General features: G+C 38.2%; 2 protein-coding genes across 6 annotated transcripts; one reads left to right on the top strand and one right to left on the bottom strand.

Moving 5' to 3' along the window:
• The first annotated feature begins 1902 nt into the window (after window positions 1-1902).
• LOC143412455 (uncharacterized) lies at window positions 1903-7099 on the top strand. 2 transcript variants are annotated; one of them, XM_076891074.1, is made up of 5 exons: window positions 1903-1980; window positions 4239-4335; window positions 4709-4819; window positions 5268-5434; window positions 5767-7099. In XM_076891074.1, the coding sequence occupies exons 2-5, from the start codon at window positions 4246-4248 to the stop codon at window positions 6812-6814; spliced, it is 1416 nt and encodes a 471-aa protein (XP_076747189.1). In that variant the 5' UTR covers window positions 1903-1980; window positions 4239-4245; the 3' UTR covers window positions 6815-7099. The 2 variants fall into 2 exon arrangements, with proteins under 2 accessions (XP_076747189.1, XP_076747188.1); XM_076891073.1 differs by lacking the exon at window positions 1903-1980 and adding an exon at window positions 3662-3970.
• Window positions 7100-8226: 1127 nt separating this feature from the next.
• Window positions 8227-12932, bottom strand: LOC112435657 (uncharacterized). Of its 4 annotated transcripts, XM_076891076.1 has the most exons (13): window positions 12344-12932; window positions 11949-12034; window positions 11768-11800; window positions 11582-11671; window positions 11107-11178; window positions 10910-10998; window positions 10695-10797; window positions 10327-10429; window positions 10195-10247; window positions 10008-10086; window positions 9314-9786; window positions 8921-9114; window positions 8227-8812 (listed from the first exon to the last, which is right to left on the bottom strand). In XM_076891076.1, the coding sequence occupies exons 1-13, from the start codon at window positions 12387-12389 to the stop codon at window positions 8668-8670; spliced, it is 1566 nt and encodes a 521-aa protein (XP_076747191.1). In that variant the 5' UTR covers window positions 12390-12932; the 3' UTR covers window positions 8227-8667. The 4 variants fall into 4 exon arrangements, with proteins under 4 accessions (XP_076747191.1, XP_076747190.1, XP_076747192.1 ...); XM_076891075.1 differs by having other exon boundaries at window positions 11949-12932; XM_076891077.1 differs by lacking the exon at window positions 11949-12034.
• Window positions 12933-12975: the final 43 nt, after the last annotated feature.

The following is a 12975-nucleotide window of genomic DNA, read 5'->3' as shown; positions in this document are numbered from 1 at the left end:
CCTCAATTAACTGTAGCTCCTCAGTGCCAGCAGCACTCTTGCAGCCCCAAACAATGGCATCCCACCACCATGCTTGACTGGAGGCAAGCCACACTGTCTTTGTACTCCTCACCTGGTTTCTGCCACACACCCCTGACACCATCTGAACCAAATAAGTTTGTCTTGGTTTCATCAGATCACAGGTACCGGTAATCCATGCTCTTAGCCTGCTTTTCTTCAGCAAACTGTTTGCAGGCTTTGTTGTGCATTATCTTTAGAAGAGGCTTCCTTCTGGGACAATGACCATTTGATGCAGTGTGTGGCATATGGTCTGAACACTGACAGGCTGACCCTCCATGCCTTCAACCTCTACAGCAATGCTGACAGCACTCATACAGCTATTTTCTAAAGGCAACCTCTAGATATGATGCTGAGCACGTGCACTCAACTTCTTTGGTTAACCATGGTGAGGTTTGTTCTGGGTGGAACCTGTACTCTTAAACTGCCTTATGGTCTTGACCACTGTGCTGCTTCTCAGTTTCAGGGTGTTGGAAATATTCTTATAGTCTAGGCCATCTTTATGTAGAGTAACAATTCTTTTTTTTTCAGATCCTCAGAGAAGTCTTTGCCATGTTGTGCCATGTTAGACTTCCAGTGACCAGTATGAGAGAGTGTGAGAGCAATAACACCAAATTCAACACACATGTTCACCATTTGCACCTGAGACATTGTAACACTAACAGGTCACATGAAACCTGGAAAGGAAAATAGCTAATTGGGCACAATTTGGGGTGTACTCACTTTTGTTGCCATGGGTTTAGGCAATAATGGCTGTGTGTTGAGTTATATAAAGGTGACAGCAAATTTACACTGTTGAACAAGCTCTACACTGACTACTTTGCATTGTATCGAAGTGTCATATCTTCAGTGTTGTTCCATTAAAAAATATATATACAGTGAGATACTGTCAGCTGAAGTTGAAATAGGGCCGGTGTTCTAGATTAATTGGCATTGTAAATTAACTGGTGACGGTCAAAGAAATGGGTTTATGTATTTATTTGTCGGGTGGTTTGCCATGTGTTTTTTTTTTAGTTTTGAGGTTAGAGATTTAGAGATTTTTAGTTTTAAAGCCAAGTTAAGAATATTCATAGTTTAATTTCCAAAACTTGCATATGATCTTCAATTTGTAGCTGATCTACTGACGTATCACATAGCAGCTGGGGCAGTCTCAAATGGAGTTTAGTCCACTACTGCCACCTGTGGCCAAGTGCCATACTACTACCAGATTAACTAGTGACCATCTGCACCTGGTTCTATGACCACCTTGAGTAGAGGCTGAGTGGCTGCACTTAAACCTGGTGCATTCAGATCTACCCATAAACACGTTGAAAGATGCAATGCTAGCAATTTTGGATTGTCAACACTTAAACCAATCATTGAGCAAAGACAACAGGGATAATTTTTTCTGTGTATTAAGCCTGGGTAACATTTGTAGTCGCCTTCTGTACAGGGTAAGTCCATGCACAGTCCTTGTACGACTTTCCACAGCAGGTGCATTCAATAAGAAAGAAAATTTAGATTGTCAGAATCATTCATCTAAAGTCGGGCTGTTGAGTGAAGCAACTAACGATGATCCTCTAATCGCCTGAGCCAAGATAGATGGCAGACCAACTGTCTGCCATCTATAATCCAGTTTTGAGTTCCCTCCCCAGACACCTTAACGCCCACTCACATCCTGGGCCATCTGACCTCAGGAATTTGCATGATAAGGTGAGGCTAGGTTTCACGGACGATCTGATTTCCTCGTGTCAGCATTGTTCCCACATCATCATAATTAATGTTGTTCCAGGTTCAACATTGCAAGTGACCAATCACCTTCTTGTGACGTCATTCCTTTGCGACTTCGAAATACCCGCCTTCGAAATACAAGTGAAGAAGCGAAAAACCGCCGCCTGTCCGCCGAATTTGAAGTCAATTTAGGATACTTTCCTTTAATAAACGGTAAGCATTATACATATGTTCCTCACTTGGCTTGCTGTTTGCTTGCTAGCGATAGGCTACTTGACGACAGCATTAGCTAACCAGTGTTCTCTAGACCAGCGTTCCCCAACTTTTTGGGTGTTTCGTGGCCCGGGGGTTGGGTCAGGCAAAATTGCAGTAGCTTCCCTGATCATTTTACAAACATAAGTGAAGAGAATCTGGACTAAAAGGCCTAGACTTATGGTTGTGTGCTGAATCTATGAATCAAACTATCACCTGGAAACATAATTAACTGGTCCATAGCTGTGAAACTGGACATGAGTTCTTGATTCTATGGAGATTAACAGTAATCCAGAAATTTACAAATTTGTCCTGGTACATCGCGTAAATGTTGTCCCTGAGACATCGCGTAAATGTTGTCCCTGGGACATCGCGTAAATGTTGTCCCTGGGACATCGCGTAAATGTTGTCCCTGAGACATCGCGTAAATGTTGTCCCAGGGACATCGCGTAGATGTTGTCCCTGGGACATCGCGTAAATGTTGTCCCTGAGACATCGCGTAAATGTTGTTCCTGGGACATCGCGTAAATGTTGTCCCTGGGACATCGCGTAAATGTTGTCCCTGGGACATCGCGTAAATGTTGTCCCAGGGACATCGCGTAGATGTTGTCCCTGGGACATCGCGTAGATGTTGTCCCTGGGACATCGCGTAAATGTTGTCCCTGAGACATCGCGTAGATGTTGTCCCTGGGACATCGCGTAAATGTTGTCCCTGAGACATCGCGTAAATGTTGTCCCTGGGACATCGCGTAAATGTTGTCCCTGGGACATCGCGTAAATGTTGTCCCTGGAACATCATGTAGAAGTTGCCCTGGGACATCGTGTAGATGTTGTCCCTGAGACATCATGTTAAAGTTGCCAGAGACATACCATATGAAAGTTTAGCTTCTTTTAGCCCCTGTTTGTTTTATATTATTTTATATATATATATATATTTTAATATTATATTTAATATTTACATTGTATTGCAAAAAACCCCACAACAAGTTAAAATGAATTAATGAATATTGACTAATTAAACCTTCGTTATTTTTCCACCAGAAATGGACGACATAATTAGAAGAAGTGTTCTGAATGACGAAAAAAAAAGAACTGGAAAAGACACACAACTTTGTGTGCATGTTTCACAATGCCAGGAGGACCCATTCAGTGTTGTGTTAGAAAAATTGAACTCATTAACCCTTCATGGACATTATAAATGTTTAAATGTTGCCTCAGGTAAAGACAGGAAAAGAGACTATTACAAATTCAACTGCATCAGAGCTGGGAAAAAAAGTCGAAACAGCTACAGAGCAGTGGGCTGTAAGGCCTATGTTTCATTTAAAGTACTCAAATGTTGGAAAGACCACACAGTCATCGTGCAGCGTACATATGATAAGCATGATGGGCATGATCCTTCGGACCCAAAAGACGCACATTTCAACAATATTTCCAGTGATTTGAGGAGGAAGATTGAGGAACTGCTTTCCCTTGGAACTAAGCCAGCCATCATACTAACCGAATGTCATAAATGGGCCAAAGAACATGGACACAGAGATCTTCACAACAGAGAGCATTTTATCACACCACGTGACATTGACAGTGTTAGAACCTGCATGATGAGGAAGAAGCACTTTAACTGTGGAGACAGTCAAATTGTACATACCTTACTTAATGGAAAACATCAAGAACATGTTCTCTTCTATCAACCATACACATCTGACCAAGAACTAATGATTGTTTTGCAGACACCTGTAATGAAATCAAACATGGAGAACTATGCAAAACAGTTAGTATTTGTTGACACCACGCACTGCGTTAACCAGTATTCATTTCCCTTATTCACACTTGTTGTAAGAGATGATCATGGGCATGGAGTCCCTGTGGCCTATGCTATTGTCAGCAACGAAAGTCAGAAAACCCTGGAAACTGTTCTTGGAATAGTTTGTGAGCATTTCCCAACTTCCCCGAGGTAAATAATACATTGACAGCTATTGATTTTGAAATAATTCCTTTTCAAAAAAGTTATAACATGCCAGAATCTAATGCTATAGCTGCAGCATGGGCTGCAAAAAACTTTCCTTTCCAGTTGTTAAAGTTATTCCTATAGGCTGTATGCAGTATTTTATATATCTACTTGTGAGTTGAAATGTTTAATTTGGCATTGAAGTGGTGCTTTGAGATAGCAAAAACATTTTCATACTGTTTAATCTCATTTAGTGTTTTCTTTTTTTCTGTAGAGCATTTATGGTTGACAAAGACTTTGCGGAAATAAATGCTTTGCAGAAGGTTTTTCCAGAGTCAGCTATCCTTCTATGCTGGTACCATGTCTTGCAGGTAAACCACATTGTTTTCTTTTCACGTTGTCTAAGATGCACCTGAAACACATTTTTACAACAGGGTCCTGTTGTCATGATTTGCCTCATTGTGATATTCACCTACTCAGGTTAATGAATATAAAGGGATAAAATGTTGAGTGACTATGTCCATCCATTTAAGACCACAGTGCACTCATCTTCTGGTGGCTGCTTCCCAAAGCTCTTTTTGACATTTAAAAATATGTTTGCCTGGTTGATTTCTGTAATGCACAGGTCCTCTTGTCCAGTGAGTGACAAAGTTATTTTTGGACGTCAGCTTTCTTTTATGCTTTTTGTACAGCTGCTCCTCTGTCTCTCTCTCCAGATTAACTTTTTTTCTCTTACATTCACAGGCTGTTAATCGATGGCTTTCAAAATCAGAGTCCGGGGTCCATGGGCTTTCTAACACCCAAAAGAGAAATGAAATCATTTCTTTCTTTTGTAAGCTGAAAGCTTGCACATCTGTAAGTGTAATTTGTCTATTTCACATTTTGATTTCTTGATTACACTAAGAGCATAATAACTTTCAGTTGCTAAAAAAAGTTACAGAGAGATACAAAATAGATTTTTGAAACAATTTCTAAAACTGGCTTCTTATCTTGCTTATCAAAACAAGTACTTAAGCTGTGCAGAACATCATTGTGTCACCCACTGTGCAGTAGAACTTGTGAGTGGGATTCTTTCACAGACAGATGCTGAAACCAAATATGCTTATAGGTTTAGTGTTCCTTCTTAGCCATTGTAAGGGAAGAAATAATTGCTTCTTAATACAAAAACACGACATATTATTAATAACTTAAAATTCTTAATGTTATTCAATAAAAGGAAAAGGGCTTCAATACATAATATTAAAGATTTCAATAGGTCTGTTAAATGGATTGAAATATATTCTGTTGCATCCAATTCTCTTAGGAGGACGACTTTAAAGCCACATCAGCAGAGTTCTGCCAGACATTTAAGCAATACCCTTTGGTGTGCCAGTATTTTCAGAAGCACTGGGAAGGCATTGGCCACATGTGGTGTGACTACGGCCGTCGCTTCAGTCACGCTCGTTCTGAAACAAACAATGTGATTGAAAGGTATGATTTATTATTTTGACCTCATTCAATTGTATTGCTGAAAAAAAGATATTATGCTTTAATCCAAGAGGCTAAACTGAGTAGGTTCGTCATGTCATTGCCAGAACAGGTTTTAGGCAAATCCTTTAAATTCTAGCAGCGTTTTTTATGTTATCACAACAAAAAACAGAGTAGGTGGATTTGCCTAAATCAGCTAAACCGGCACAGAGCATTCCTTTATAAAAGACGTGTGCAATAGGTATTCCAATTTTTAAAAAAATAATACAGTCTTGATTAAAACTTTAAATTCCTTCAATTACAGTTACTAATCATTTCAAATAACTGTTTTTCAGATTTTTCCACCGCCTGAAATACCAGTTTTTATCTGGCTACAAGAATAGGCGTCTGGATGATCTGATTGAAGTGCTCCTAGGGAAGGCCGACGACTACTTGTCAGTCATAAAAACCCTGCAAGATGTGGGCCGCATGAAAAACAGGTTTGCTGACACCTTGTCTCAAGTTTCAGACTCTGCTTCAAGACTGATGGAAAGTGGTTGGGCTCTTAAAATTACAGTCAAGAACAGCCATGGAGTTAATGCATATCAAGTCCCATCTGAGTCAAGAGAAGACATGGTGTATGATGTCTGCCCTGTTGAGTCCTACTGCAACTGTACATATGGCTTACGAGGACTTCTTTGCAAGCATCTAGTGTTACTTGCAAAATTAGCAGAGGCTGACAATGACATCTATCCAAACATGGAAACAGACATTTCTACCTTGGCAAGAATTGCAGTGAAAGAAAGGCATTACTTTGTACACTGTGAGGACTTGAAAGTGATAAAAATGCCAAGTTTGTTTGGAAATCTGTGTTTTTTTGCATCGGCTGCAACACTTCAGTGCACTTGTTGTACGTTCTCTCACTATAACACATGTGCTTGCCTGAAGGTGGCTTGTAGCCATTTTAAACAAATGAAAAACTCTCTGAAAAGTCCTCTATCAACTTTGAATGACACTCCTGTAGTTGAAAGCACAGACAAAAAATGCACAGAAGATGCAGTTGGAAAACTAAATGCTGTTTTAGACACAGTTAAACAGTGGGCATTCATTCCAGAGGGTATTACTCCAATGATAGATGAACTGCATACAAATGTCTTAAAAACAAAACAAGTAGGCAAAAGTATATGCCAGTACGAAATAAAGACGACAGATAATGCACGCAAAATTAGGCCATTGTATTCTAGCAAGAAACGTTCGGCCAGCATCGACATTCCAACAGTCTGTGAAAATGAATGTGAACAGTCGATAACCACTGAAAGAGAGACATCCTCTGGAGAAAATGAAAACCTTTTGGAATACAAAACAAAAAAGAGAAGAGTTAAAGCTAAGTATATGCACAAGTAGACTTTTGTGTGACATTTCAAAGGGACTGCATCCATTACTTCTGTTTATTGAAACCTAAAGCTGAATAGCTGTCTTAACTTTCTGCCAAGGAACAGTTGAAAAGAAATTGTTTGGTCTCTCAAGCAGTTGTTATTTATGTGTGTTATTCATTACTTTGGCTTGGTTGCTGTTTTTGATACAAATTCATCTGTGCCCATTGTAATATTTTCATATGTTACTATTTTTATATTGCTATGCATTATAAATAAAGGATTACTTATTACTATTAAAGGTCTGCATTTGTAATTGTTGGTATTATTTATAAAATATGCGCTCTTAAGTTTTTTGCTCCATAAAATGATACCTGTCACTTTTTGGACATAGAGTATCAGCTGTTGAGAATCCTGGCTCATACAAAATAGAAGTAAAAGGTTTCAACATCCAGCCTTTTTATGATTAAATACAAAGTGTAATAACAGAGTTATTGGGGTGTGATTTTGTTAATAGTTAGTCTTAAGTATAAGTTTAATAGTAATGAGTAAGAAAATATAGCCAGAATAATGGAATGAGACTAACACCTGACCTCACACTGAGATTTGGTATGAAGTGGCATGTTTGTGCTAATGCTGACATTGGGGCTCAGAGTTCCTCTGTGTGTATATATTTGTGAACGTTAACTTGGCTAATGTCCAAGGGTTTGACTGCTTTCCTGTTGGATTGTATCACAAAGAACAGGGATAAGAGCACCAGTGGCCGTGCACACCCTCATCTCTCTCCTTCACCCGATCATTAGTGTTGGAAACCGGCATTAGCTCAGAGTAGATTAGACTTCAGTATAGTGCAAGTGATTTGATTTTATGATTATTTGATTCAGTTTTTTCTGTGTTCAAGCTCAATTACTTTAATAAAATATGTTGAATTCAAACAAATAAATAAACAAATAAACTGTGGACATTACCCTTTTAAACCTTTCTGAAACAAGACAGGTAAAAACCAGTGTATAAAAGTTTACATAGGTATAAATAGCTCTAACACTTTACTCCAGCCTGGCGTCCACACATGTGGACATCACATTTTGGGTTATTTAGACCAAAATACTAAATCTTGATCAACAAGTGCCTGATATACAGTTATGAGGACATTATACTGCAACTGTTCTATCGAAATTTCAAATTAATGTCCTCATATGTGGCTCTCATTTTTCTCAGAAACAAAAATTAGGTAAAAAAAAACAAAACCTGGTAATTCTTTCTTTTTACATTCATCGGGTTCCAATCGGCCCAAATATCAAAGAGAAATTAAAAATGCATGCCATGGAAGATTTCGGGTCTTAGGGGGTTAAAATGACCAGACCCCTCCGGCCTGTTTTCCAGGCCACTAAATTAAACCCAGTCAATTACCAATTGAACAGAATAAAAACCTACGAGGTCCACTAATAGTCCAAAAGTCCAAATCTTTAATAGAAAAGACAGGCAGAACTCAAACAAACAATAATCCAAACGAGGAGCATATATACACACTGGAAAGTAAATAATTATAAGTTATTAAATCAGACTAATTAAATACAGTAAAACTAATAAGGGAAGACGAACACACGGGAAATAAAAATAACAGTGTAAACATACCAAAACTCAAAATAAAACAGGAAAGCTACTACAAACCGAGTGTGACACAATTACATTCATATTGAAACATATGTGATAATTTTCTTTCTTTGTAGCATTTTTAAGATATGTGTTAGAACAGTCATTATGCTGTTTGGATTAGGAACCAATCATTTTTGCCAAATAGTTAACACAAACTTAGAACAACAATGAACAATTTTCAAGATTCTGATTTACAGAACAAACAAAAGTCACAAAAGGTTTCATTATTTAAGAAACAAGATCAAGTTTTTCACACAGGAATGAAATGACAGAATCCAGTGCAGCGGGGCCAAAGGTGTGTGTCAGCAAACTGAAGGTTGAGGAATCAGTCAGCTCATGTTTAAGATTGTGCTGGATTTTGAGAAGAGTCTGTCTGTTATTAGAAAGTAAGATTAACAATGTTACACCAATAACCCAAATACGGGGAAATGACAAATAATACCAAAAAAGATACAACTTTCATATTGTTTTACTAACTTACTTTGTCATATCAGCACTTGAATGGTCGATGCCTTTACAGACCATGTCTGTTGTGACATCGCAGGCCAATCTTCCGGCAAACCCGAGGGCTAGCTCCCCAGCCTCCTCTTCACTCAGAACACTAAACACTGTTACTTTAGTTTTGGCCTTCTTAGGCCTGTCAAGAATCATTGCGGGCAGTTTGGCTTTACGGCCCTAAAAAAGAAAAAGTGCAAACACCAAAAGAGCAGAGAGAGACACACACACGCGCACAAAGTTAAATGCTTTTGTTTACATGGTGTAATTGTGTATATGTTGCAGCAAATGCACAATTTCCAGCCACATTGTCACTTCATTGATACGAGTAACCCGGATTTATTTCAGGTGACATCAAAATCACGAAATGTATACCTACCCCAATCAAACCTCTGAAAACATGAACTGACATGTTCTCTGCGTTGATTCTGCGCTTGATCTCGTCTTCTGTTATTGTGTAGGTTTTCTTTTTTGAGCTTGGTACAGATAAGCGACCATGCACTCTGTAAACTGTACTAGTTCCTTCTGAATCAGTTTGGAATTCTGTATCTGCATCGATCCTGTCAACATCATCAGCAGCAGCATTATCTGTACTCAGACTTGTGCCGTATACTTCTGTTTCTTTTTCTTTGTCTTCAGTCTGTGTACCTTCATCTCTGACTGTCAGTCTTCCTATCTCACTGTTACTTGTCGATTTGCTGCAGATGTTCTCTCCCTTAGGAACTTTTCCTTTGTCATTCGCTGCCTGATGCTTTCCCTGATGACATTCTTCACTGGCTACTTCTATTGCTCCTCCTGTATAGCCACCCACTATGCTGCACAACTCCTTTCCCTCTGCTGTGCTGCACTGTGCTGTTACATAAAGAAGAATGATATAAACAGCACTATATCAATTTAATTGTGAAGAGAAATCCCCACAATACGACACAGTTATGTCTAAAATAGTTTTGTGTAAAAACTGGATCTTGAAACGTCCACTTTAATTACACAGTCCTGGTGTGCAAAGGCAAAATTACGAAAAAAAAATTCACTTTAAACATTTTTGGACGTTGTTTAGTTATATTGTGACTTACTCTCACAGAAGATACAGATGCCACAAACAGACTTTGAACAACGCATGTGCTTGTATGCACCACATTTCTGGCACTGCACCTGTGAATTAAAAAAAAAAAAAAGAAGAAGAAATAAACAAACAAAAAACAAATGAACAAAGTCCATTAAATAAACAATCTATATGGCTAAGGACATGTCATAGTGTACCCGGTCTTTGGCTGCAATCACACACCAGCACTGACTGCACTTCCTAGTTCGATCTGCAAAATATAATTTGTTTAAGTACAAGTTACATTTTCCAATGTTAGAGAAAAAGAAGGCAGCTAATTTTATCTTTACCTATTGAGGAAAATAAGTAGTGGCAAAGTCGGGACCTGAGCTTTGTGATTTCAGTGTTGTACTCCTCCACTTGTGTTTTACCGTCAATGAGAGATTGGGCAAACTAATAATTGACGAAGAAAAAAAAAAAAAAAAAGAACAAAAAGAATTAGATTAACAAAGAAATGTTTGTTTGTTTTTAACCCCCCCCCCCCCCCCCCCCCGAGAAAAAAAAAAAAACAGAGCAACCAAAGCAAAGCATTACTGCTGAAATGGTTCAATCTACAAAAAAAATTGAGATTTTACCATCCTGCCTCTAAGGCTTTAAAAACTGAATAGGCAAAAATGTAAACATTACTTATATAGGTTAAAGCTATAGTTTTCAGTACCATTATGACATGCACTCCACATGAGTTCCCATCCTGTTGATGTGGGTGGCTCACATGTGACAAGGTCCACTCTCCAGCGCAGCCTCTTGCTGAAGCAAATGAGCTGAGAGATCGCAGTTATTACAAATAAAAAGCATATAGAGAAATCAATAACCACGTTCGGTAATGCTTTCAATTAAATTAAATATGTTATGTTAAATATGTTAATTAATTACCTCCAGTTTTTCAACACCGCACTTTTTCTGACCTCCGACTCGCCAAATGAATTCATATAGACTATGGTCCTCTTGGGTATGTCACAAAACTGTTTTGTAAAAAGATGGATATGGTAGGCTTGGGCCTTGAGAATTCCTAATGAGGGACACTGAAAAGTATCATGCACTAGAGAGAGTGCAAAATCTGTGCAACTTACAAACAAGGTCCAGTGGCTGCCGTTTTCCAGACAGGCTCCAATCAATTTCTCATACATCTGAAAGATGTTTTTCTGGAAATAAAAATAATGTGACAAGTATGTTTTTCTGTCAAGAATGACACTGCAAAAGCTTGTCAGGTGAGACTTGTAATTAATTCTGCAGATACACAAACATATAGAAAGTGTCATTTTTGGTTTACATTAATTAATTTCTATAGTGTGTACAAAACAAATCAAGACCACAGACTCAACACGCACCACTCAATTTTTGGTGTTCTTTATCAGTTGGCCAAGACAGAAATGTTTTAATCTGTGTGCATTGCTTTTGAACAAGTCTTTACACAGAAAAGGTTTCAGAAAGGTATTTTTCAGGTTCTTCTGACAAGGCTTCAATTTTGGAAAATGCTGTTTGTTTATAGTGGCAACTTATAAACCCTTTGTGATAAGAACATAGTTACCACAGTCCAAGTCATACCTTCAAAAAGTATGCACTTTGTGCTCTTGTGGACCCATCCAAAATTTTTCCAGTGATTTGGCTTGGTATTGGATAAATGTGAGGGAAATTCTATAAAAATAACATAAATACACCTATGTTTTCAAATACATTACAAAAAACGTAAACATGCTATGTCATTATGATCAAACAAGCTTTTCAACATACCTCACACTGCAAATAGATTAGGCCATCTATTACCTTATAAAACAAATAAATAAATACATATAAATAAAAACAGAACTAAGGAACACGATTCATTAAGTAAATTGTACAATAAAGTGTATTTAAAGCAGAATTTAACATTAGTTTTATGACAACATAAAAGGATTTTTATGTCAAGAGGTACCTCATCTGAAATGTTAGTCTGGTCAAACAGGGATTTCAAACTTGAAATACCAATAGAGTTTGGTCCAGCTACTCCCACAAGGTAATCTGTGAGAAAGCATATGCTGTAGTCAACAGATATCATTTTCTTTTTGCATGCTGCAACCATCATCCATTTCAGTCTTCTAGGAGCTTTGTCTGGTTGTAGTTCTTTTTTCTCCTCCTCTCCCCTCATCTATTAATTAAATTGTTTTCTGACCTTCCTAACTGTTTCCGACCTGTCTTCCCAATGTGATGTTTAAGCAATATATGTATGGTCAGAAGGGGGTGAAATTTTCATTGCAGTTGTACGTGTAACATTGCATGTGATAATAAAAGGCTTGATTGGTTGATTATTCAACATGAGTTGACATTTACCTGACATTGTGAAGGAGTCACAGTTTCTGTAAGGGTGTAAGAACATAACATGTGGATTTGTTACACTTCTTTTTCACAAGTTAATAACAATCAATAATTTTCATTCCATTATTTACAAGCTATCACACGATGTCCCTGGGACAACATTTACACGATGTCCCAGGGACAACATCTACACGATGTCCCAGGGACAACAATTACACGATGTCCCAGGGACAACAATTACACGATGTCCCAGGGACAACAATTACACGATGTCCCAGGGACAACATTTACACAATGTCCCAGGGACAACATTTACGCGATGTACCAGGACAAATTTGTAAATTTCTGGATTACTGTTAATCTCCATAGAATCAAGAACTCATGTCCAGTTTCACAGCTATGGACCAGTTAATTATGTTTCCAGGTGATAGTTTGATTCATAGATTCAGCACACACTTCTTCACTTGTATTTCGAAATAATCGAAGGCGGGTATTTCGAAGTCGCAAAGGAATGACGTCACAAGAAGGTGATTGGTCACTTGCAATGTTGAACCTGGAACAACATTAATTATGATGATGTGGGAACAATGCTGACACGAGGAAATCAGATCGTCCAGGTTTCACAATGAGCTCACCCGAAATCCTGG

The sequence above is a fragment of the Maylandia zebra genome, linkage group LG12 (assembly GCF_041146795.1).
Source record: "Maylandia zebra isolate NMK-2024a linkage group LG12, Mzebra_GT3a, whole genome shotgun sequence".
In the NCBI taxonomy this organism is placed as follows: domain Eukaryota; kingdom Metazoa; phylum Chordata; class Actinopteri; order Cichliformes; family Cichlidae; genus Maylandia; species Maylandia zebra.
Note: the sequence above shows the minus strand (reverse complement) of the source record. Positions and strands in the feature narration are given on the sequence as shown.